At 61.2% G+C, this 25,389-nt stretch overlaps 1 protein-coding gene across 1 annotated transcript in view; it reads right to left on the reverse strand.

Moving 5' to 3' along the window:
* Nucleotides 1-180: 180 nt before the first annotated feature.
* Nucleotides 181-25,389, reverse strand: part of ZFPM1 (zinc finger protein, FOG family member 1) — a 36,470-nt gene continuing 11,261 nt past the window's right edge. The window contains exons 2-10 of the mRNA XM_054296387.1: nt 20,990-21,121; nt 18,583-18,672; nt 9,230-9,363; nt 6,224-6,326; nt 4,475-4,684; nt 3,735-3,965; nt 3,330-3,425; nt 3,088-3,237; nt 181-2,761 (exon numbers count right to left, since the gene is read on the reverse strand). Coding sequence (XP_054152362.1) covers nt 567-2,761; nt 3,088-3,237; nt 3,330-3,425; nt 3,735-3,965; nt 4,475-4,684; nt 6,224-6,326; nt 9,230-9,363; nt 18,583-18,672; nt 20,990-21,121 — 3,341 coding nt within the window. The 3' untranslated portion in view covers nt 181-566. The remainder of the gene's footprint in view (nt 2,762-3,087; nt 3,238-3,329; nt 3,426-3,734; nt 3,966-4,474; nt 4,685-6,223; nt 6,327-9,229; nt 9,364-18,582; nt 18,673-20,989; nt 21,122-25,389) is intronic.

Genomic DNA, 25,389 nt, shown 5'->3' on the forward strand with positions numbered 1-25,389 from the left:
ACGCGGGGACAGCGTGGGGACATCATGCCCTGTCCCTGCTGTCACTGTGGCTGTACACACCCCATGTCCCCATGTCCCAGCCCCTCGGGGGGGTGCTGGTGGCCGTGCCAGCCCCCGAAGTGTCCCCCACCCCACACAGGTGTTTAGCAGACATATTTATTTCTGTACACACTTATTTATACACACAGTTCCCAGGGCAGCTCCATCCTCACAGGCTCTGCTCTATGGTGGGGAGACCCCCAGATTTCCTGGGGTGCCGTGCCCCCCACCCCAGCCCCGTAGTGTCTACGGGGCAAAGCCCCCTGCAGCCCCCAGGGCAGGGCCATGCACAGTCCTCCTGCCTCAGTTTCCCCCCGGGGCACAGGTGGGGGCTGACCCCACCTCCAGTGTCCTCACCCCCCAACCCGGGTGAACTTTGGGGCTCTCCAGATGCCGAAGCTGCCCCGGTGGAGCCTCCTGGGGGGATCCTCCATCACCCCAACCCCTGCACATGGGGGGTGTCAGGCACCGGTTCCACCCCCCAGCCCCTGCAGCCCCCCGAGCGGTGCCGGGGGGCTCTGGGGGGGTTACTTGACGTGCTCGGCGGCGTGGGAGGAGCAGTAATACTTCTTGTGGGCGATGAAGGTGGACAGGCTGCTGAACTTGATGTTGCACAGGCGACAGTACCTGTGGTTGCCGTTGGGCACCGGGCCGGGCACGGCCTTGCCCGGGGGCGTCTGCACCCCCCTGTCCGTGTAGGCGGGGGGCGTGGGGGGCTTGCGGGGGGCTTCCCGCAGAGCCTCGGGGGCTGCGGGCGAGGCGGGCGAGCCGGGGGGCCGGGGGCTGTCCCTGCTGTCCCTGCCCTCCTTGGCGCTGTCCCGGCGGAGGCGAGGGCCGGGCGGGCGCGGAGGGGACGCGGTGGGCAGCGGGGGCTCGGGCGTCCTGCTGGCACCGGGCGCCTCCGGTGGTCCCGGCTTGGCCACGAAGAGCCCGTGGGCGTTTCGGAAGTGCTCCAGGAGGTCGCCCTTGATGGCCCCGTTGAGGGGACAGTAGGGACAGGCGGCCAGGGGACCCTTGGCCCCCGGCGGTGGCAGGGAGCCCTTGGGGTGACGCTGCAGCGAGTCCGCCCCGGGGTAGGGGATGCCGGGGCTGCCCGCCGGGGCCGCCCTCACCCGCACCCCTCCGTCGGGGTCCCCTTCACCGGGGCTGCCGGGGCTGTGCCGGCCCTTGAGCGGGGCGGCCATGGCGCCCTTCATCTTCTGCAGGTGCTCCAGCGTGCGGGGCTGCAGCGGCGTGGCCGGGCACCGGTACTTCTTGTGCGCCAGGTACGCGTCCAGGCTGTTGAAGCTGATGCGGCACGCCGTGCACTCGTGGTAGTCGGCCAGGGGCAGCAGCGGCGCCGGTGCCGGTACCGGTGTGGGTGCCGGCTCGCTCTGCCAGCGCGGTTTCTTGCTCAGGTCGATGGGACCCTCGGCGTCCATGGGGCCGGCGCGGGGCTCGGGGGCGGCCGCGGGCGGCTCCGCGGGCGGGGGCTCCGGGGCCGGCGGGGGCTCCGCGGGGCGGCGAGCGGCGCCGTGGATCTCGTAGAGCTTGCGGCGCTTGCGGGTGCGCAGGGGCTGCGGCAGGAAGGGCACTTTGGGGGCGGCGGGGCGGCGCAGCGGGGGATCGTGCCGCGAGGCGCAGTAGAAGCGCTTGTGCACCACGTAGGTCTCGTGGCGGCTGAAGCGGATGTTGCAGGCCTCGCACAGCGTCTTGCTGGGGTCCTCGTCCCCCTCGTCGCCCGCCGAGCTGCCGGGGCTCTGGCTGTCCTCGCTGCACCGCCCCGAGTTGCCCTCTGCCTCGGGGGACCCCGCTTTGGTGCCCCCTTCTTCAGCCTTGCCCTCCGGTGTGGCGGATGGCGGGGTGGCATCGCGCCCGGCGTCCCCGTCCCCCGCTGCCGGGCCCTGCCCGTTGCCCGCCGGGGGGGACAGCAGCGTCCCCGGGGCCAGGGGACCCTTGGATGCCCCGGGGGGAGCTTTGAGCTTGCGTGCCCCGGGGGGGCTGTCCTCGGCCAGGTGCCGGCTGGAGCAGTACAGGCGCTTGTGCACGTAGTAGTTGTTGATGTTGTTGAAGGTGATCTCGCACTCGAAGCACGTGGCGCCCTTGGGCACCGGCGGCGTGCCCGTGTAGATGGCAGGTGGCACCGTGCCCCCGTGGCCCTGCTTCAGCCGGCTGTGCACCAGCTCCGACATCTTGGCCAGGATCTCCGAGGCCTGCGGCACCACGGCGGCCTCGTGGCCGAACACGTACTGCGGCAGGAACACGGTGCCGCCGGCCGTGCCCGTCCCCGGCTCGCTGGGCACGGGGCTGGAGCCCGGCGTGGGGCTGGCGAGCTCCGACTTCACCTTGGCCGAGGCCAGGCTGCGGGGGGACGAGGTCCGGGAGCCGCCCTCGGGGCTGCCGGCCCCCTCCCCGCTCCTGGGCGCCTCTGCCTCGCTGGCCGGGCTGCCCGCCGGCTCCTCCTTGATGCGCACGGGCTCGCCGGACGTGGAGGAGGAGGAGGAGGAGGAGGATGCCGATGAAGGCCCTTCCCCGTTCTGCGGCTGGGCTGGGGGTGAGAGTTTGCCGGCCCGGGGGTCGGGGGGCGAGGCGGGCGGTGCCGGTACCGGTGGTGTCGGTGTCGGTACCGGAGCGGTGTCGGGGCCCGGCAGCACCACGTGCGGCGGCAGGGCCGGCAGCGCCTCGGGCAGGAACGCGCCCAGGCTGCACTTGCGCAGGGACGCGTTGTTCGGCTGGCTCAGCCCTGCAGGGGGACAGAGGGGACAGTGTCACCAACAGAACCGGCACAGGGAGGATCAGCACCAGCATGGGGTGCTGCCCTGTCCCCCTGTTAATGACACCCCCAGGGCAGGATCCTCACCCCGTTCCCTGTTTCACTCATCCTGGCAGAGGGATGCTTGCCATGTCCTCTTCCCAACACCCCTGGCACCCCGTTCCCCAGTCCCAACATCCTGGCACAGGGACACTGTAGCATCCCCACCTCCCTTCCTACCAGCAGGCCCAGCTGGGGACAAGCCCTGGGTGACAATGCCATCCCATGTCCCCCATGGCCACAGCCCCAGGACTCACCAGGAGCGAGGGGTTTGGCAGCAGGAAGGGCTGACCCAGGTGAGAACACCTCGCCCTTGGAGCCCGGCTGGCAGATCATGTGGTTGGTGACCAGGTGGCTGTACAGGATGTCCCTCGTGGTGGAGATGAAGCCACAGCTGTGGCAGACACCTGAGGGGACAGAGCACGGGGCTGAGCGGGCAGGGCAGGAGGGACAGTGCCCATCCCTGGGTGGCACAGGGCTGTCCCCGTGGGACACTCACCGTTCAGGGTGTCCGTGTGCACCTTCAGGTGCCGCTCACAGTTGGCCTTAGTGGTGAAGGCGGACAGGCAGATCAGGCAGACAAATGGCCGCTCTCCTGCCGGACAGATGGACACTCAGTGCTGAGGGCAGGGGGACAGGGACTATGGGGACACCCACAGGGCCAGCTCCCTCTTCTCTACAGGTCTGAGATGGGGGAAGACCTACAAGCGAGCAGTGCCAAACCAGTGCCCCAAACCAGCTGGGGAGAGCCTCACCCCACTGCCCAGTGTGCTGCAGCCCTGCATCCTCCCTGCCCCTCCAGCAGCTCAGCCTCCTCTAACCGGTCACCATGCTGCCACCCCAAAGCCTCCAGACCAGGGCCGCCATGCCAGGCCGTGCCGTGCCATGCCAGGCCGTGCCATACCGCTATGGCTGCGCATGTGGATCTCCAGGGAGCTGGCACTGGGACAGCTCTTCTTGCACTGAGGGAAGGGGCAGACCCTCTCGTTGGGATAGGTCTCCTTGGGCTTCTCGTCCAGCGCTGGGGAGCCGGCGCGGGCGCTCTGCCGGCTGGCACAGTAGTACATCAGGTGCGCCTGCAGGTTGCGCTCGCTGCGGTACCAGATCCCGCAGTCCTTGCACGGGAACACGTCCTCTGTGGAGAGCAGGGGACAGGGACATTGCTGTGGGACGGGCTGGGGACAGGGACATCACTGTGGGACAGGCTGGGGACAGGGACATTGCTGTGGGACGGGCTGGGGACAGGGACATTGCTGTGGGACCAGCTGGGGAGCCCCGCAGGGCTGTGGTGCTGTGTGTGTCGCCCTGCATGTCCCTCCCTGTGTGTCCCTTCCCGCATGTCTCTCTCTGTGTGTCCCCCCTTGTGTCACTCTCTGTGTCACTCCCAGCATGTCCCTGTGTGTCCCTCCCTGTGTGTCCTTCCCCATGTGTCCCTCCCAGTGTGTCCATACAGGCGTGTCCCCCCTTGTGTCCCTCCCTGCATGTCCCTGTGTGTCCCTCTGCACTTACCCTCTCCATGTGTCCCTCCCGACATGTCCTTCCCCATGTGTCCCTCCCCGCGTGTCCCTCCCCGCATGTCCCTCCCCGTATCCCTCCCCAGGCGTCCCTCCCCGCCTCTCCCTCCCCGTGTCCCCCCGGCCTCACTGTTGACCACGGCGGTGGCCAGGATGGCGGCCATGCCGGCCTGCTGTGGCAGCAGCTGGATGTCGGAGTGCAGCGCCGCCGGGTACGGGGACTCGCCGGGCTCGGCTTTCACGCCGTGCTTGGGGACAGCCGGCGGCTCTGCCACCACCGCCGCGCTCAGGGGCTCGTCCTCCCGCAGCGCCCGCGTCGTGCGGCACCACAGGGCCTCGTCTGCAGAGGGGACAGCGGTGAGCGGGGACACCGCACCCCGTCCTGCCCGCCCGGCCCCTCCGTCCCGCCCTGTGCCCGCGGTCCCGGCACGGCCGCTGCTCCCTCCCGGCCGTGGCCTGGAGATGGCGGTGTCTGCCCGCGCTGAGCCCGCACCGCCCGCCCGGAGCCGCTCCGGCTTGTGCCCGGGTCTGCAGATATCCCGGTGCCACCCCTGCCACATCCCGGTGCCACCCCTGCCACATCCCTGTGCGACCTCTGCATCCAACCCTGTGCGATCCCTGTGTGATCTCTGCATCCATCCCTGTGCGATCCCTGTGTGATCTCTGCATCCATCCCTGTGCCCATTCCTGCATCCATCCGTGCATCCATCCCTGCCACATCCCTGTGCGATCCCTGTGTGATCTCTGCATCCATCCCTGCCACATCCCTGTGCGATCTCTGCATCCATCCCTCTGCAATCCCTGTGTGATCTCTGCATCCATCCCTGTGCGATCCCTGCATCCATCCCTGCCACATCCCTGTGTGATCTCTGCACCCATCCCTCTGCAATCCCTGTGTGATCTCTGCATCCATCCCTGCCACATCCCTGTGCGATCTCTGCATCCATCCCTGTGCCCAGTCCTGCATCCATCCATGCATCCATCCCTGCCACATCCCTGTGCGATCCCTGTGCGATCTCTGCATCCATCCCTGCCACATCCCTGTGCGATCTCTGCATCCATCCCTCTGCAATACCTGTGTGATCTCTGCATCCATCCCTGTGCGATCCCTGCATCCATCCCTGTGCCCATTCCTGCATCCATCCCTGCCACATCCCCGTGTGATCTCTGCACCCATCCCTGCATCCATCCCTGCATCCATCCCTGCCACATCCCTGTGCGATCCCCGCACCCATCCCTGTGCAATCCCTGTGCGATCTCTGCATCCATCCCTGTGCGATCCCTGTGCGATCCCCGCACCCATCCCTGTGCAATCCCTGTGCGATCTCTGCATCCATCCCTGTGCGATCCCTGTGTGATCTCTGCACCCATCCCTCTGCAATCCCTGTGTGATCTCTGCACCCATCCCTGCCACATCCCTGTGCCCATCTCTGCACCCATTCCTATGCCCATCCCAACATCCATGCATCCATACACCCATCTCTGCATTCACCCCTCTGCCCATCCCTGTGCCCATCCATGCAAACAACCCTGTGCCCATTCCTTTACCCATTCCTGTGGCCACTCCTGTCCCCATCCCTGTGCCCATCCCTGCATCCTTACACCCACCTCTGCACTCACCCCTCTGCCAATCCTTGTGCCCATTCCTGAACCTTTGTGCCCATCTTTACAATCACCCCTGTGCCCATCCCTGGATCTATTCCTGTGCCCATCCTTGCTCCCATCTCTATGCCCATCCCTGCTGATACCCTCCCCAGCCCCACTGGCTGCAGCCACCTAGAGAAGCTGGGACAGGGACAAGCCCAGGGACAGCCAGCAGTGGGACAGGGGACACGGATGGGGACCCCTCCCACCCACCCCCAGTGCCCCCAGTACCAACCTTTCCTGTAGATGACGGCGTTGGCATCGGGCTCTCCGGGCACGAGGGGCAGCAGGGACAGCCAGCAGCTCTCGTCCCCCAGCACCAGCGTCAGGGGGGGGCTCTGTGGGACAGGGACAGGGGTCAGCACTGGGGTCACACTGAGGTGGGGTCACATGCTCCCCAAAATGGGCTGGGGTCACACCTAGGGGCTGCCAGGGGGTCACATGGTCCTCAAAAGGGGCTGGGGTCACACTGAGGTGGGGGTCACATGCTCCCCAAAATGGGGTTGGGGTCACACTGAGGGGCTGCCAGGGGGCCACAGCACTCCCAAAATGGGGCTGGGGTCACTCTGAGGGGCTGCCAGGGGGTCACATGGTCCCCAAATGAGGCTGGGGTCATACTGAGGGGCTGCCAGGGGGTCACAGCACTCCCAAAATGGGGCTGGGGTCACTCTGAGGGGCTGCCAGGGGGTCACAGCACTCCCAAAATGGGGCTGGGGTCACACTGAGGGGCTGCCAGGGGGTCACATGGTCCCCAAATGAGGCTGGGGTCACACTGAGGGGCTGCCAGGGGGTCACAGCACTCCCAAAATGGGGCTGGGGTCACTCTGAGGGGCTGCCAGGGGGTCACAGCACTCCCAAAATGGGGCTGGGGTCACTCTGAGGGGCTGCCAGGGGGTCACAGCACTCCCTGCTCAGCCCATGCCCAGCTCAGCCTCCCTGCATTCTAATGAATATTAATGAGCACAAGGGGGGGGAAATTAATCTCCCTGATCCTCCGATGGCTGCTGCAGTAACGATATGAAATCTAATTATCCATCCCAATATTTCCAACCCCTCCAACTCAGCCTGACAGTCACAGCCAGTTGGGGCCTTATCACTGCCAGGAGCCGAGTGCTGGCAGCCTGATAAAGCCCCCAAGACATGTGTGTGACACTGGCACATGGGTGTGACACACTGGCACAGGGGTGTGACACATGTGTTTGACACACTGGCACATGGATGTGGCACACTGGTGCATGTGTGTGACACTGGCACAAGGGTGTGATATGCTGGCACATGGATGTGACACACTGGTGCATGTGTATGACACTGGCACGTGGGCGTGACACACTGGTGCATGTGTGTGACACTTGCACAAGGGTGTGACACATTGGCACAAGGGTGTGACACACGCGTGTGACACACTGGCACACAGGTGTGGCACACTGGTGCGTGTGTGTGACACACTGGCACATGGATGTAACGCTGGCACGTGGATGTGGCACACAAGTGTGACACTGCCACAGGTGGGTGCACCTCCCCTGCCCCTGTGGACACGGGAAATGGGGCTGGGGGCTTTGGGACCCCAGGATCCCTTGGGAATTCTGCTCCCGGCACGGGGACACCCCTGGCTGGAGGGGCCGCCTGCACTGCACCCCAAGGTGCCCCCAGCACCCCGGGGTGCCCAGCCCGGCTCCCCACGGCGGCCCCAGCCCGGCGTGAAGCCCTCCCTTGTTCTCCCCGAACAAAGAGGTCGCTGTGTGGCTGCACAGCCCGATAACCATCGCACACCCATCTGAAACCCGAGCAGCTCCGCATCCGCCGCAGCGCATCCGCACGGCCCTGCCCTGCCCGGCCCGGGGGGGGACACGGGCACCCGGGGGCTTGGGGACAGTCACAGAGGGGCTTCACTGCCCTCGGCACCCTGAGATGTCTGCAAGATGGTTTGCACACCCGCCTGAGCAAGGATCTTTTGGGGGAACCCTGTGGGAGCAGGTGGGGGCGAGTAGGCATCATCTTCCTCCTCCTCCTCCTCCTGTTCTTTCTCCTTCTCCCTCATCCCATGGGACACACGGTGCTCCACACCACGGAATATGAAACCCACCCAGTGCTCCCAGCTCCCACCAAAACCCCAGGCTGGGATCATCTCCCACAGCTCCACATCTCCCACAACTCCACATCTCCCACAACTCCACATCTCACCAGCTCCTCCTCAGCACAGGGAGGAGGAGGAGGCATGAGGGAGCTGTTTGGGATTTATTCCCCGGAGATGAAGAGCAGAGCCAGGCAGGATTTGGGGGAGACCCCCAGCACTCCCCCCCAGCGCCGCCAGCAACAAAGAGGAAAGGACCTGAGGGTGACAGCCCCTATCAGGGATGGGGCTGCAATTCCTTCCTCCCTTCCCCGAGCAGAGATAGGGAGGGAGGAGAGTGGCAGAGGAGAGCAGGGCTGGGAATCATCAGCCGGGCTCGATAAGGGAGCTGCTGAAATGGGAGCAAAAATATTTAGACAATAAATGAAGTATCAGAAAAAAGCTGAGCATATCTTGGGGAAATCAATCATCCTGTACCGGGTGTCTGGACACACGGCGCCAAGCAGGAGATAGGGAGCCAAACTGGGCAGATAAGGGTTAATCAAGGATTTAATTCAGCAAAGATAAACGGGCCTGAGCTTAAAAAAAAAAAAAAGAGAAAGAAAAGAGAAAAAAAAAAAAGAGCAAAGGAGAGAGGAGGAGGAGGAGGAGGAAGAGGTGGGGATGGAGCCAGGGCTTGAGGATCCTGGGCTGGAGCTGCCTGTGTGCGGCTCAGAGGGGATGTGGAGGGAAGGATGTGGCTGGGATGGAGGATCCAGAGCCTAAAAACACCCAGAGTCACACTCATGGCCACCTCCCTCCTCTGCTGCTCCCCCAGTGATGCCACCAACAGCCACCAACAGCCACCATCCCCTTGGGGCTCCTCTCCTGCACGTTGCCCACGGCTGCTGGTGCTTCCCAGGCACTCCCAGAGTCCCTAGGGAGCAAATCTGAGATGGCAAAAAGCAGATCCCATCTCCCCTGTGAGGAGACAGGTGCCACCAAGCAGCCTGTGCAGAGGGGATGGCAATGTCCTCCTGTCCCCTGCCTGCAGGAACGCTCTGGGCTGGCAGGGAAACCTCAAACCAGGAGATTCCCTGAGGAATCTGAGCAGCTCGGGCAGGGACTTCTCATCCCAAAGAATGTTTCCTCCACCTCACCGTGCTCCCTGTCCCCCCGGGTGCTCCTTACCGTGTCACCGTGGCCCGGTGATGCCGGCTCGCTGTGGATGCTGCCCGGGAAGGGGCCCCAGGAGAAGCCCTCGGGGAGGCTCCGGCGGCTCCGCACCCGTCTGTGCCCATCCCGCACCTCCAGCTCCAGCTCATCTGCGGGGAGACACGCACAGCATCAGCGGGGTGTGCCCCAAAACACCCCCGGACTGCAGCACCCCAAATCCCGGGGGTGTGGGACCGCATCTACAGCTCATCTGCAGGGAGACACGCACAGCATCAGCGGGGTGTGCCCCAAAACCCTCCCCGATTGCAGCACCCCAAATCCTGGGGGTGTGGGCACCTGTCTGGAGCTGCTGGTGAGGGTCCCGTGGGGGGTCCCAGCCCAGCCCGGGGGTCCCAGCCCGGCCCCGGGCAGAGGAAGGAGCGTTTCCCATCCCCACACCCGAAGTCACAGCAGCTTCAGGGCTTAATGGCTTTGATTATCTGATAAGGCTCTGGTTTAATGGGTTAGATAACATGTGAATACGCTATGAAGGCTGCTCGAAAATGTTTTAACTGTGCCTTTGTCTTTGGGAGCGCAGATAAGATGGCAGGTAACCAATACCCAGATGGATGTGCCGCCTGCCCCTCAATGGATGCTGCCCCCCAAAACCGAGCAGCACACAGAATGAGCACATCCTGTGTGTGCCCGAGCCCTGCAGGGCAGGACAGAGAGCCCCCCGAGCCCCGAGGGGATGCAGGCAGTCCCGGGTGCCGAGGACAGGGAGGAGGCTGCGCTGGCTGAAGGCAAAATTGCCTCTGGAGCCGGGAGCGCGGGGAGGATAAAGCGATCCCAGGGCTGCGGAGATTGAAATCTGATGTGTTTATTAGCAGGGCTGACATCTGGATCCTCCCGGCGCTGGGGTGAGCTGAGGTGAGCGACTGGGAGAGCTGGGTGGTGTCACCTGCCATGGCCCAGGTGCCACTGCCACCCGCGGGTCCCCTCTGGCCACCCCGGGCACTGCCTGGAGCTCATCCCGGGGAGCAGCCGGTGCCATCCCGGCAGAACTGGGAGGTCTGGGGAGGTGTCCAGGCTCTCCAAGGTATTTGGGGTAACAATGCTGGTCCCTGCCACCCTGCAGAGCCCCCAGCCCTGCTGGTGATGGGCTCTGCCTCAGCCCCCCTGTCCTGCCCACTCCCACAGCCTGGGAGCCCCTGGAGCCACAGTGCTCCCAAAGGCACCCTGGCCATGGAGATGCCAGCTCTGCGTCCAGCTGGGATCTCATCCCTGCAAAGGGGTTTTGGGGATGAGCATGGCACGGGCTGTGCGTGCCCTGCATCCCTGGCACCCTCCTGCCCTGCATCCCCCTGCCCATTTCCTCCAGCACACGGAAGAGGAGGAGGAGGGATGAAGGAGCTGTTGGGATTTATTCCCTGGCACAAACTGAGCCTGAGGAAGGGTCCATGAAGGACTGGGGCAGGCAGGGAGCAGAGTGACCACCAGAGTGGCTGAGCAGGGCAGCCAGACCTCACATTATTCCACACTTCCAGCACCTCCCATCCGATCCCAAAACGCTCCTGGAGTGCTGGACTCCCCCAGCCTCAGCATCCCCAGCCTCCCCTGCACCCCTAAACCCCCAGCAGCCCCTCTGCCTTTGGCACCCCAAAGATCCCGGCTGCTTTTGGGGCCTGGAGCCCAACGGCCACGTCCCCCTGCGGGTGCCCCCCCTGCCCGTCTCAGTGGTAATCAGCAGCGTTTGGGTCAGGAGACCATGTCTCTGAGATAAGAGCATTCGCCTGACACTTCCCATGTCAGAGCACTTCATCTTGTGTGTATCAATCCCCAGCAGAGAAAACACGCAGGCGCTGATAAAGAGAAAACCGTTCCAGACAGGGGGACAAAAATAGTGCTGCCACAGCCAGCCCCGTTCCCGCCAGCCCCACGGCCTCCACCCGCCCCAAGACGGGGTGCTGGAACCCCACTGATGGTGCTGAACCCCTGCTCCGTGGTGCTGGGAGCTCCTCCGGAGGGATGAGAGTGCCTGGGCCAGCCAGGGATGCTGCAGAGCCCCTGTGCTGCACCCACGTTAACACAGAGAGGGAAAAAAGGAGGGAAAAGATGATTTTTTCCAGCTAAACACACAGCACTGCTGAGAGGGAGCAGGGAACACGATGAGGAGGCCTGGGAGATGCTGTGTGCTCCACACTGGGAACAAAGCCCAAAGGCAGAAGCTGGGTCCCCATGTGGGACCACCAGGAGTGATCCCACGGATCCCACCTGGATCCAGGCACATCCCACTGCCTGCAAGGCTGGGGAGAGCTGCTGCCAGCCCCTGGGGTGCCCTGGAGCAAAGTCCCTGAGCTGCAGCTCCCTGTGGGATCCCCATGGCAGGTGAGCACCCCCCAGGTATCTCACCTGGCCATCGGTCCCTCCTTATCAGGGAGCAGGGCTTATCTCCCAGCTCATTAACCAAATCGGGGCAGGGACCCGGCCTGTTTGCTCTGGGGCACAGAGAAAAGCAGCAGGGAGGAAGGAAGGAGGGAGGGAGGGAGGGAGGAAAAGCCCCCAGAGAGGCAGGTGCACCTGCCTGGTGTGACAGGGACAGGAACACGGGGCTGCTCCTGGTTTATCTTCCCATCAAGAGATTCCAAAGGAATCGGCTGAGCTGTGCCAGGAGCAAAGATTAATCCTGTCACCACCCCATGGCCAAGCAGGCACGGCTGGCACCCACATTCCCGCCCATCCCGAGGTCCAGGGTGGGCACAGGGGAGGGAGGAAGCCTGTGGGGATGCTGCACAATTCCAGGGAGGCATCACTAAGCCTTCCTCCAGCACGGGGTGTGATGGAGATGAAGGCCAGAGACCACGGGCACAGTGACCACAGCATTGCCAGGGCCAGGGAGAGGAATGGCACTGCCAGGAGCAGCGCTGGATGCTCTGGAGATGCTGCCACATCCATTTGTTTTCCTTTGGGAGTGAGCAGGAGGGAAGGGCAGAGGGCCCCCAGACAAACCCACTCATCCTTCCCCATCCCATTCCAAGCTGTTCCTGCATCCCTTTGCCTCAGCTGCACCCAGAGCGCTTGAACCCCATCCAGACCAGTGGGCACCCGGGCTCTGAGGGCCCTGCAGTGTTTGCAGCTGCCTGGATACAATCAGGATAAATACTGCTATCAGTGTGTCATGGGATCACAGCCCGGGATCAGCCACCTTGCTCTGTGCCAGCCTGGGGGGCACAGCCAGAGCCAGCCCTGGGCATGGAGAGACTGGGAAACGGGGATGGATGGATGGATGGATGGATGGATGGATGGATGGATGGATGGAAGGAACTCCAGATTCCTGCTAAGGGACCAAACAGTTCATTTGGATGTACTTCAAATCCTGTGGATGCGGGAGGCAAAGGGATGCAGGAGCAGCTTGAAATGGGATGGGATGGATGGTTTGGCACCCTCTGCCCTTCCCTCCTGCAAGGACAGCAAATGTGAGTGCCTGGATGTGGCTGCAGCCCTGGAACACCCAGGAGCCAACGTGGGTGGCTGCAGGAGCCGGCCTGGCACTGGGATGGATGGAGGGATGAATGTAGGGATGGATGGATGGAGGGATGGATGGATGGATCCATCAATGGGTACCCAACCTCCCTTGGCTCCCCTGCTCCTGCCTGGGGAAACCCGAGCTGGAGAAGCCCCAGTTCCCCCCAGTTCCCCCCATTTCCCCCAGTTCCCCAGCCTGGCCCCAGCTGCTGTTTTTAGAAGCGGCGAGAGCGCGGCGGAAGGAATAAATCCTGACAACTCAACTACTGCAATGATGTGATGGCACCGCTCCGATAAGATGGAGGGAGCCGATTGGGAAGAGTCTTAAGCTGTGAACACGCAGCATCTCCACTCTTCACCTCGGCTCACAAAGGGAAATCTCTCCAAAGGGGCTAAGGAGATTATCCCGGCTTTGCCGTCCCGGGTGCTCGAGTAATCAGGGCAGCCTTGGGGACGACAAAGGAGTGAGGAGGGTTTAAATCGAGCCTTGCTGGGCTCAGCCTGCTTGGGCTCAGCTCTGCGGGTGCAGAGGGGATGGCTGTGGCACAGCTGGGCTCTGTGCCCCGCTCTGGGGTGCTGGGGAGGCCCTGGTGGGGCGGGAGCCAGGGGGGATCTCTGCCTTTATCTCTGCTGCCCATCGCTCGCCACTTATTGATTGTTTGCTGCCCGAGTCCAAAAGCGACTCCTTATCGGGCTGAACCCTGCCCCTGGATAATGGAGCAGCCAGCCCTGCCCCTGGGCACCACCCAGCTCCTGGGGGGCTGGACAGGGGGGGCTGTACCCCAAAAGGGCCCGCTCTGCTCGCCAGCTGTGGGGCACAGCTGGCAGGCGCTGCTGGCAGGGTGGCACCGGCCGTGCCACGTGTGCCCCGGGATCACCCCACGGAAGCTGGGGTGCCCTGCCCCTGCAGGATGGGCTGATAAGCATTGCCAGACATTTGCCTTTGGGGTGTTGCTGTGCCCTGCTGGGATGGAGCTGGGAGGGGGTGCCCATCCCGAGGGGTGCCCATCCCAAGGGGTGCCCATCCCTCATGACAAGGGGTTCCCATCCCAGGACAGAACTGGCACCTGTGCCTGCAGGGATGTGGATGGAAACGCTGGGAATAAGGTCAGGAAAGGCTCAGGGAGGATGGGAAGCAGCAAAACTTCCTGGCTTCCCTGGGGCTGCCAGGACCTCTGTGCCAGGGGTGCCCTGTCCCTGATCTGTCCCCACTCCTGGACCCCATCCCAAGGCAGCCCCCATTCCCTGGGGTCCTCCTCACAAGGGACACGCAGGAAACACGCAGGACCTGTGACCTGTGTCCTGGGGACAGGAATAAACACTGGGGAAAACACCAGAAAGAGCTCAGGAAGGATGGGAAGGAGGAAAACTTCCTGGCTGCCCCGGGGCTGCCAGCATGGCAGGACCCCTGTGCCAGGGACACCCTGCCCTGTCCCCTCTCCTGGGACCCCTGGCTGTGCCCAGGCAGCAGGAGGAGGGCACTGGGGAGGGCAGGAAGCCAGAGAGGGGAGGAAGGGGATGCAGGGGCCCCGGAGCTGATGCAGAGGGGAGATATCCCGAACGGAAAGGGGAGGGGAGCACAGGGGGACCCTGCCACAGCCCCAGGGCCTGGGAGAACCCCCAGGAGGGGGCACCCACATGGAGATGGGGGGTTCAAGCCCCAAATTTTCCCAATTCCTCGGATCCAGGCAGGAAGGTGAGTGATTGACAGCTGTCAATCAGCACCAGCCTGGAGGCATCGCCCTCAGGGCTCTCACCATGAGAGTGCAGGAAAGTGCCAGGGAAAATGGGAACAGATGCCTGAGCATCCCTCCCTCCACACTGTCACTGTCCCCAACACCCCGAGCAACCCTCCACAGTGCCATTGTCCCCAAAAATCCCTGAGCATCCCTCCACAGTGCCATTGTCCCCAAAAATCCCTGAGCATCCCTCCACGCTTTTCCCAAAATCCCTGAGCATCCCTCTACACTGTCACTTGTCCCCAAAAATCCCTGAGCATCCCTCCACGCTTTTCCCAAAATCCCTGAGCATCCCTCTACACTGTCACTTGTCCCCAAAAATCCCTGAGCATCCCTCCACGCTGTTCCCAAAATCCCTGAGCATCCCTCTACACTGTCACTTGTCCCCAAAAATTCCTGAGCATCCCTCCACGCTGTCCCCAAAATCCCTGAGCATCCCTCTACACTGTCACTTGTCCCCAAAAAAAAAAATCCCTGAGCATCCCTCCACGCTGTCCCCAAAATCCCTGAGCATCCCTCTACACTGTCACTGTCCCCAAAATCCCTGAGCATCCCTCTACACTGTCACTGTCCCCAACACCCTGAGCATCCCTCTACACTGTCACTGTCCCCAAAATCCCTGAGCATCCGTCTACACTGTCACTGTCCCTAAAATCCCTGAGCATCCCTCCACGCTGTTCCCAAAATCCCTGAGCATCCCTCTACACTGCCACTGTCCCCAAAATCCCTGAGCTCCCTCCACGCTGTCACTGTCCCCAAACTGGTCTGATCATCCACTCAGCAACGTCCCCAGACCAGTCAGAGCATCCCTTCACATCAATGTCCCCAACCTGTCCCCTCCACCCTGCAGTGACCCCAGGCACAGGGGGACGTTCCCAGCTGCTCTTCCACACCCCAAACCAGGGACAGATGCCACCATCACTGCTGGGATTGTCCCCACCCCGCTGCCTTTGGCAGGAGGACACACAGGGGAGGATTTCAGGGTGCTGGGCCCCCCTGATTTGGGACACTGGGGGTGCCAATGCCCTGAACCCCAAGTGCCCCCATCCCCCAGCAGCCTCCCACAGACACAACTCTCTGCTGCTCCTCTCCCAGCGATAACAGGGAATAGCTGGGATAATTTTCCCACCCACACATGCCAGGGTGGAGGGGGAGGGATGGGGCAGATGTGGGGGTGCTGTCCCCCCCTGGAGGAGCCGTCCCCCCCATTGTGCCCTGCTCGCCCCGATAATGAACCTTGAGGTTTCCAGACAAACCCTGGGCAGCCAGAGATTATTGAGGAGGGAGATAAACACAACTGAAGGGAAGGGGCAGCTGGGAGGAAAAGGGGGGGAAAAAAAAGGGCTTGGGAGTTTTAATTAGATGCACTAAAAAAAAAATAAAAATGAGGAGTTGCTCTGTGCCATCCTGATATGGAGGCTGGGGGTGAGGGGTTTGGGGGATCAGGAGAGGAGCCTGAGCTCTGTAATCAACCCAGAGCCATCATTGCTGCCCAGAGGAAATACTAATATTAAATTAATAGTTCATAGTTAGCAATTGGATATTAAATAAAGCCCAAACAGGCAAGGGAGTTCAGCAAGGTGGAGCTGCAAACAACAATGCTGGTGTAGGGAAGGGGGTGAAGAATTCCCAGGGAATTCCCAGGTGGGATAACGCAATATCCACCCTGGGTTTGGTCACAGCTCCTCCAATCCTGTCCCTGCCTGTGCTGCTCCCACAAGGACAAAAGCAAAAAGCTCCATCCTACCTGGTGCAAAGGGAAGAATCCAGGATTCCCAGGGGCTGCAGCAGCTCCCAGAGGGAATCCTCTGGTGCTCATCATGAGGCTGAGCAGCCTGACCCTCAGCAGGGCTCTCTGCTGCATTCCTGCGCCAGCTCCACGTGAATTTAGCAGAGTTTTTCCTCTTATCCCTCTGGGAAAGCTGGCTGGGATTGCTGAGGTTGGCAGGGCAGGGATGGGGCAGCCCTGCAGGCTGCGGGTGCTCCCAAAATCCTCTGCCACCCAACCTTCCCCAGGGCAAACCAAAACGGCTGGGAAAGATGGGAACCTGAGGGATGCATGGAGGGGCTGTGGGGAAGGGTTTGGGGGAATTTGGGATGGTTTGGGGGAATCTGGGAAGGATGGACATCCTGTCTCCAGCCCTGCCAGAGGATGGAGCGAGCACAAAGCACGGCCATGATCCCACTGGCAAGCAGAGCAGAGCCAGGCTGTCCCAGCACTCTGGATGAAGGGGTGGTGAGCCCTTACATCTGTAAAGGCTCCCAAGTTTGGGATTTCATCCTCCAGCTCCCGGGAACTTGCCCATCAGCTGGAGGAGCCTCAGCCCCCTCCAGGGAACAAGGTCACTGCAAAGCTAAACCAAAACCCTCCTCACTCCTGCCAGGAGGGGCCAGGCAGCCCCAGGGCGAGCTCCTGGCAGGCCACATCCCCTCTGGATGACCCTTGGGATCCCCGACCCGCAGCGGGGGTGACCCAGTGACCCCCAAACCTCCGTGGGGTGCGAGCAGAGCCCCCCGGGCGCGGCGCATCCTCGCGCTGACACCCGGCGGATCCTGCCCGATAAAGCAGCGAAGCCAGGCTGCTCCCAGCTTCCCTTTTGGGCAGCTCCATCCCCGATAAAGGGCGAGTCTGCAGAGCCCCTGATAGCCGGGCCGTGGCGGCGGTTGGAGCTCCCTATCGGCGCGGCATCGCCGGCAGCTCCCGCCACTGCCACCAGCACCGCTCCCATCACACAGCGAACACGGCCCCATCAGCAAATCTCTTTTACATAAAGAATGCAAATAACCCAGAGGAGAAGGGGAAGGGGAGGCACGGCCTCAGCCAGGCTCATTGGGGAGATTTGGGATGAGCACGGTGCGGTGACCCCACAGGGGATGGGGGGAATGTGGGGTGCGAGGTGCAGCCCCATCCCACCCTGCCCCGGGAGCGCTGGGGGCAAAGGGCTGGGAGCAGATAAGGAGGAGCAGGGGGTGGCCTCCAGCTCCTTCCTGGACACCACAGGCAGGAAGGGCTGGGATATCAGCGGGGCCGGCAGGAGCTTCCCCTCGGGAAGGGGAAGGGGACTGTGGGGATCTGGGCAGCTGCAGGAGGAGCACGTGTGCTGGCAGGCACTGCTTCCCAGGGCTGCTGCAGCCTGGTGGCCTTGGGGACACAGCGGGACCTGCTTTGTGCATCCATCCTCTAGCTCTGCCCAACACCCCCAGCCAAAGCTGGGAGCTCCTCTGGGAGGAGCAGGGTGTGGGCAGCACGCACAGGGCCCAAAATGTGCCCAAAATGTGGCACATTCACCCTTGGGAGTGCCAGGTGCTCCTGGTCCCATCCCCACCCACCTGCCAGGAGCCACTCCCAGTGGAACAACCACAACCCCAATCAAGGAGTGACGGCCACAAACTAAACCCCAGGGAGTTCCACCTCAACATGAGGAAGAGCTTCCCATGGAGGCTGGCACAGCCCTGGCACAGCTGCCCAGGGAGGGTGTGGGGTCTCCTGTCTGGAGCCATCCCAAACCCACCTGTGTCACCTGCCCCAGGTGTCCCTGCCTCGGGCTGGATGATCTCCAGAGCTCCCTGCCTACCCCAGACATTCCCTGATTCTGTGAATCTGTGTGGCACACGTCTGTAACCCCGTGGCTTTGGAGATAAGTGGGTGATAGGGCTGGGGGTGCCCACAGGGCCAGCCTGGCCTCGCTGGTGCCCCCGTGCCCGCGTGGAGATACCAGGGGGAGATAGAGGCTGAATTTGCTCCTTGGGGTTTTGATAAGCATCACCAAACCACCCCAGCGTCGCTCTTGTGGTTGCCAGGATGTTGGTGAAGTGCCCTGGTGCGACGCAGGACGGGCCCCAACCCTGCCAGTGCCAGGGAGTGTGATGCCAGCTGTGGGGATGGCATCCCTGCTGCTCCCACATCCATGCTTTGCCATCCCAACAGCGCCCTGGAGATGTCAAGGATCACACCCATCACCTCACACCTCCCCTCTGCAGGGGTTCTGGGGTTTGCAGCCTGCCCAGCTCCTAGCTCTCCTCTCATACTGGTGTTTGCAAGAGGAGGTGAATGCTGGAGGCTGTTCCAGCAGATCTACTCAGGACATTGGGACGGAGCAGGACGGCCCCACAGCAGACACTCACCTGGCCCATTCCAGCTGTCTGGCTCCTGGGGGTTTTCTCCAGGATCCGGCTTCTCCGGCTCCTTTGGGCTCTCCAGAGCATCTCTGGACTCTGCAGCAGGAGGGGGAAGGCAGCAGGTCAGAGCAGGGCATTCCAGGGGCAGCATTCCACAGGGGCTGGGACCACCAGAGCAGCAACACCCATCACCCAGGGCTGGGATGGGCACAGGGAGGGCATTCACATCCTCCTGGGAGTGCCCCATCAGCCCACCCCAACCCCCTGGCACACCCATGCCATGCCATGCCATGCCACGCCGTGCCACGCCAGCGGGCCGAGCCCCGCTCCCCTCACGGCTCTATTTGTGGCGTATTCATAGCAACTTGATAACAATTATTTTCTCCATTAACTGCTGCTGGAGATGGGCTGATAAAGGCAATCTGCATATGACAGTGTGGCAGATTAGTGCCCAAAGTACATGTTTGCCTTGGCGTCCCGGGCGGATCGAGCAGCGGAGCCCAATCGATCGGCGCCACCGCGGCCGCCCAGGGGTGACGTCACCACCACTGCAGATTATTAATACAGGTGATAAGCGCCATGATTAACATCAAATAAATCAATCACCGGGTATAAAAGTCCTATTATTTTTGGCTATAAATCAAAGTGCCTGGCATATCGATTTTTATCCATCGCGCTGAAAGCTTTAGTGGCCGTTATTGCTGCTGGGCCTTATCTCTGCTATCACCTCTTTATCGAGGCAGGCCAGTGCCAGGTGCAGCTCTGCGCCCCGGCTCCGGCTCCTCGCCCCCAGCCCTGCTCCCCCATCAGATAAGGGCCCTGATTCCCTCCACCAGCGAGCAAAGTTTGCCTGGGAGACCTCCCTGACTCAGATACTGGGGTCCCTTCCCTGCTCCACTTATCAGGTCCCCTCCCTGTTCCAATTATCAGGCTCCCTGCCCTGCTTTGCTGTAGGATCCCTTTCCTGCTCTGGTTGTTGGGGTCCTTTTGCTGAAATCAGGGTCTCTTCTTGCTCCAGTTACGGTCAACTCCCTGTCTCAGCTTTAGGGTCCCTGGCCTGCCCCAAATACTGGGGTCTCCTCCCTGCCCCAGCTACTGAGGTGCCTTCCTTGCCCTTCATTCTTGGGGGTCCCTTCCCTTCCCTGTCTTGTGATCTCCCCCTACCTCGTCCTGTTGGGGCTATCAGGGTCCCTAAATGTTGGTGTCCCTGACTGTCCCAGCTATTCATGTCCCTTCCCTACCTCACTATCAGGACCCTTCCCTGTCCCAGCTCTCAGCACCGCTTCCCTGTCCCGGCTGTTGGTTCCTTCCCTGCCCCAGCTGCGTGGATCCCTGATGCACCATGGATCCCTGGTGCACTGAGGCCTGGCTGCCCTGGATCCCTGGTGCACCACGGCCTGGCTGCCCTTGTTTTGGGGACATTTCTCCCCCAGATGCAGCTGGAGGCAGCGGGGTTTGCCGGGAGCTCTGTGAGCCGGCGCAGCCTTGCCCCGGCGCGGTTATCTCAAAGGGCACAGCAAACATTAACTGATCGGGATTTGCCCCCACCTCCACAGGAAGGAACTCAAAGGATATCTGGGACTGTTTCAGCCCGGCCCTGAGTCGCAGCCACCTTTGGGGTGGGGCACAGCGCGGCTCCAGCCTGGCGGCTGCGTGGGCAGCACGGTGCCACCAATGGCCCCGTGCCCGCGGCCCACCCGTGCCACGGCCACCCGTGCCCTCTGGGGCTGCTTGGCACCCCGGGGGAGTCGCTTGGTTCACCGGGGGATGTGACTTTGTCCCCCTGAGCGGGGGAACTTTGCACCCCAAGGGACGTGTCTTCCATCATGGGCGCGGAGAGGAACTTTGTACTGCAAAGGATGTGACTTTGCACCCCGAGAGGTCACTCTGCACCCCTGGCATGGGACGCTTTGCACCCCGAGGGAACGTGACTTTGCACCCCAAGGGAATGTGACTGGCACCCCATAGGGGGAAGGGTCATTCTGCACCTAAGGGGTCACTTGATACCCCAAAGGTCACTTAACATCCCTGTGAAAGGTCACTTTAAACCCTGACTATGTAACTCCACGCCCCAAGGGGGCCCCTTCATACCCCAAGGACTTTGCAACCTGGGCTGTCCCCAGGGTGTCAGAGGGATGGAAACCTGCAGGGACAGGGGACTGTCCCCAGGGTGTCTAAAGGGATGGAACCCCCAGGGACATGGGGCTGTCCCCACTGTGCCCAGAGGGATGGAACACCCAGGGAGAGGGGACTGTCCCCACAGGGATGGAAACCTGCAGGGACATGCGGCTCTCATTGTCCCACCAGCCCCGAGGAGTGGCCAGGCTGCTTCCTGAGCTAATCCCGGCAGGTTGCTCTGTTGGCAGCGCCTGTCCCCGTGGGGAGGGGACAGCAGGGACAGCGCAGGGCTCACCTTCACTGCCGGGGGGGCTGCAGGTGTCGCGCTCGGCGGAGCCCTCGCCGTCCGAGGTGGCCCCGTCCCTCTCTGAGGGGCTCTTGTCCCCCACCGGGGCGTCCTCGCCTTCCTCCATCGCTGCCAGGGACCCTGTGGGAGCACGGACAGGGCGGTGAGGAGGGCACAGCCGCGGGGAAAAGGTGCCAGGGGGTTTTGCCAGCTGGGCAGTCAGGATGCTGGGAGGAGATGCCCCACAGGGAAGGAAGGGAATGCCCGGCCATCCCTGCAGCGCAGCTTCTCCCTGGGGTGCTGTCCCCTTGCAGAGGTGGCCATGTCTTGCTGCAGGTGTCCCCTCCCTGGGGCACTGTGGGGAATCAGCCTGGCAGCAAGAGGGGCCCTGTGCACACAGATGTGGCATCACCTGTCCCCAAAACAGACCCCAGAAATGATCCCCACCACCCCTTATCCAACAGGGGACACCGACCCACGGGGATGGCACCGCAGGGGGGACACGGGGACAAACAGGGTGCACACAGGGGACACCCCTCAGCCCTGCCATCTGTTTCCATGGCAACGCAGCCACGTCCCCAGCCAGGCAGGCAGGGCCCAGCCCCGGTGGCACACATGGCACACATGGCTGGCACCGCACGACGCCGCAGGACCGGGGACCATGGGGGGACCACGGGGGGACCACGGGGGGATCAGAGCGGGGCCAGCCCGTCTGCAGACCTCAGCTGCTCGCCGTGACTCCAGGCATGTATATTTACAGCAGCAGAACAAAGAGCCCATAATCTATACAAAGCACACAACAATGAGCGTGAATAAAGAGGCTGCCGGAGAAGGGAATGCAATTTATTCTAATTCTGCTAATTTCAGTTCCAGCACAATTAAAAAGGCTCTGATAATATTCAGAAACAATCGCCAGCTAACAAATCGTTTCTCCCGCTGTAAATGAAACATTGTTAGGCTAATTTCTTCCTTCACGCCTTCACGGCTCGTGGGCTTCTGATAAAGTTAACCCGACGCTCGCCTGCGCTGGGGTTTGGCACCTCCAGCCTGCCCAGGGAGGGCTGGATGGGGCTGGGAAGGGACGGGTGGGACCAGGAGGGCACCTGGCACCCACCCAAGGGTGCTGAGACCACCCACATCCTGCCTGGGAAAGCAGCAGGAGGATGAGGATGGCTTTGGGTACCACAGCATCGTGGCCTACAGGGATGACGGGCAGCCAACAGCATCCCATGGATGCATCCCACATCCCACCCCAAAATACCCATCCCCAGCCAGGAGGGAAATGGGGATGCCCCATATAAATCCAGCTGGATGCTCCATATAAATCCAGCTTTGAGAGCTGTGGAGTGACCAAGATCCTACAGGGATGGTGGGCGGCCAGCAGCATCCCAGTACTGCCACTGGGGTCCCTGGATCCACCCTGGGATGACCCACACCCCACCCTGAAATCTCCATCCACAGTCAGGAAGGAGATAGGGATGCTCCACCTAAATCCAGCTGGGGTTTGGTGTCACCCAGTGCCTACAGGGGTGATGGGGAACCAACAATCCCAGAATCTTGTCACTGTGATCCCTGGATGCATCCTGGGACCACCCACACCCCACCCCAAAAACACCAAGGCCCAGCCACGAGGAAGATGGGGCTGCTCCATATAAATCCAACCATGTCAAACCTGGTATGGGGACGAGCGGTGGCCAACAGCATCCTGGAATCATCTCACACAGCCCCTGGATGCATCCCACCCCAAAGCACTCCCAAGGGAGATGGGATGAATAAAATAGATCAATATAAATAAAAATATAATAAAACCAAGATAAATCTAACCTTGTAAAAGCAGGGGTTTGGGGACCACGGTGTCACCAGTGCCCACGGGGAGGCTGGGTGGCCAACAGCATCCCAGAATGGTGTCCTTGGGTGCATCCCAACCCCACTGCAGCACCCAGTGCCCACCAACCCCCCAGCTGTGTGGGTTAAACCAACCACTGGGGAAAAAAAATATCAAAAAAAGGGGAAAAAAGGGAAAAAAAAGAAGCGAGTGAGGGAGAGGGAGCAGGAGCAGGAGCAGGAGCGGAGGGAGCGTCACTTGCCCAGGATTGCTGGGAGCCCTGCACAGTTATCACCGCACACAGCCTCCCTCGGCTGGCCTGATCTGTCTATTCTTCATTAAGCAAATACGCTGAAATGGAAATGAAAACATAATAGCTATTTGATTCTCGGCGAGATATTTTGCATATTGGTTCAGTGCTGATAGTGGAATTTCATCAACTCCCTTTTTTCATGCTTTAAAACTGAATTACTGAGGCTGGTTTTACAGAGAGGGGAAGAGCCAAAAAACGCTCCCTTCCAAGATACTCCGCTTCGACGATTAACTCTTCTCCCTCCCTCCTTTTTTTTTATTGATAACGAGCAAGGATTTCTTTTTTTTTTTCCCTTCTTTTTCTTCTTTTTTTCCCCTCAAAAAATAATATTAAAAAAAAAAAAAGGCAGTGACTGTACAAAGTTGCAGGGAGCTGTGGCCGTGTGAGCAGGGCTGGGCCGAGGGTCGGCATTCCCAGGGAAACCCGGCGTTATCCAGGTAATGATTTGATCACTGCGCTCCAATTAAGGCTCTCCCAGCGCAGGAACAATAAAGCTTTTCTCGATTCTTTGTGCTTAGCTGGTAAATTAAATAAAAGGCAAAAGAATATAGGGAATCAAGGAGGAGGAGGAGGAGGAAGGGGGGGACTTTTCCAGGCTGCCAAGAGCGAGACCCTGGGCGCTCGGAGAGCCGGCACGGAGACAAGAGCAAAGTGATAAGAGGCCGTGATAACAGATAGAAAATAGCAACAGCCACAGACTTTCCCACCGGCTCTGGAGCAGGGAGGAGGAGGAGGAGGAGGAAGAGGAGGAGGAGGAGTTCCCATGGTGGAAAGCAGGTCCTGGATTGGGAACACGTGCAGGCTGGTGGCAACCTGCCTTCCCCGGCTGGCGCTCGGCGCTGCTGTCAGGTCCAAGTGTTTATTTTTAAATACGAATTTAAATAAAATTTCCCATCCGACTCCTTTCCAATTCCCATCTCTGGAAGCGTTCAAGGCCAGGTTGGACGGGGCTGGGAGCAACCTGGGCTAAATGGAATGTGTCCCCGCCCGTGGAGGGGGAGGAAGGAGATGAGCTTTAAGGTCCTTCCAACCCAAACCATTCTGGGAATCCACAACCCTTATTTCTAAAAATAAAAATTCCTCCAAGTCCCATCGGGCAGGGGATGAGTCCAAGGAGGGCTCCAGGAGTCAGGGAATGAGGGATAGAGCCTGGACCTGGGTGAACTCACATCCCAAACCTTCTCTCCAGGCACCCCAAAGCTCAGCCTTGGCTCTGGGGGGGACAGTGGGGACATCCCAGCCGTGCCAGGGGCATCCTGAGGGATATTCCAGCTCCAGCAGGCAGGCAGCATAATGGAGGATCCCTTCTCCATCCTTCCAGCTCCTCCTCATCCCTGCGCTGGCACCATCCTCCTCCAATTAAAAAACCACAATAATAATAATAATAACAACAATAATAACGAATACCAACCCAAAAGTAGGTAGGCAAGGCTCCAAACCAGGTTTTGGGATGCAAAAAGCATCACCAGGATACTCATCCATCACCTCATGCTGGAAATGTGAGAATTCCACTCAAGCATTGCTTCCTCTCTGCCCTAAATCACCTCTTTTCCCCCTAAATGATGGAGCCAACAGCAAAGTGCTGCAGGAGCAGGGCAGAATTCCTCGGGGAAAGATGCTCCTTGAGCAAAGGCAGCCCTGGTGCTTTGGTGGGACCCGGAGCATCCCCAGGGTCTGGTGGCAGGGCCGTGCCAGAAACACCCAGAGAACAACCCGGGCTGCAAATGCTGCAAACCCGGTATCTGATGGGCCACCCGCCCGCTCTTCTCACCCAATTCCTCCCTGGGCCCTGCCGATGTTTGTTTTACCAACGACCTCGGCTGCTCCCCAGTTGGGCCGGGAATGCCAAGCCGGGACAAAGAAACTGGCGCTCAATCTCCCCCCGGTGATGCTGCACTCAATTCCAACAGTCTGGGGTCTGTTTGGGTGGAAAAAGGGGTTTTTTTGGAGCACAAATCAGCCCCTCCATCCCCTATCAGGCCGGCTGCAGCATCCCAGGCCAGGCTGCTCCCATGGGTATCTCCCCATGAGAGATCAGCCCCGTGCACGGAGCTGATAGAGGCTGGGGCCGGCCCCAGGGGGCTTTATCTCAAATTTGGGGCCCCTCTCCATCACCTCCAGATAAAGCTCACCCTGACCCTGCCCGTGGTGCTCTGGGGGAAAAGGGCAAGGAGAAAAGAGTATGGTTGGAGGATCGGGAGGTGTAGGGGGGGATTTATAATGTATTGATCATGATTTGGTATTAAATTATTAGTGGTTCATCCAGGAGGT

The sequence above is a fragment of the Melozone crissalis genome, unplaced genomic scaffold (genome assembly GCF_028551555.1).
Source record: "Melozone crissalis strain CALT ecotype California unplaced genomic scaffold, PUWL_Pcris_2 ptg000007l_1, whole genome shotgun sequence".
NCBI lineage: Eukaryota > Metazoa > Chordata > Aves > Passeriformes > Passerellidae > Melozone > Melozone crissalis.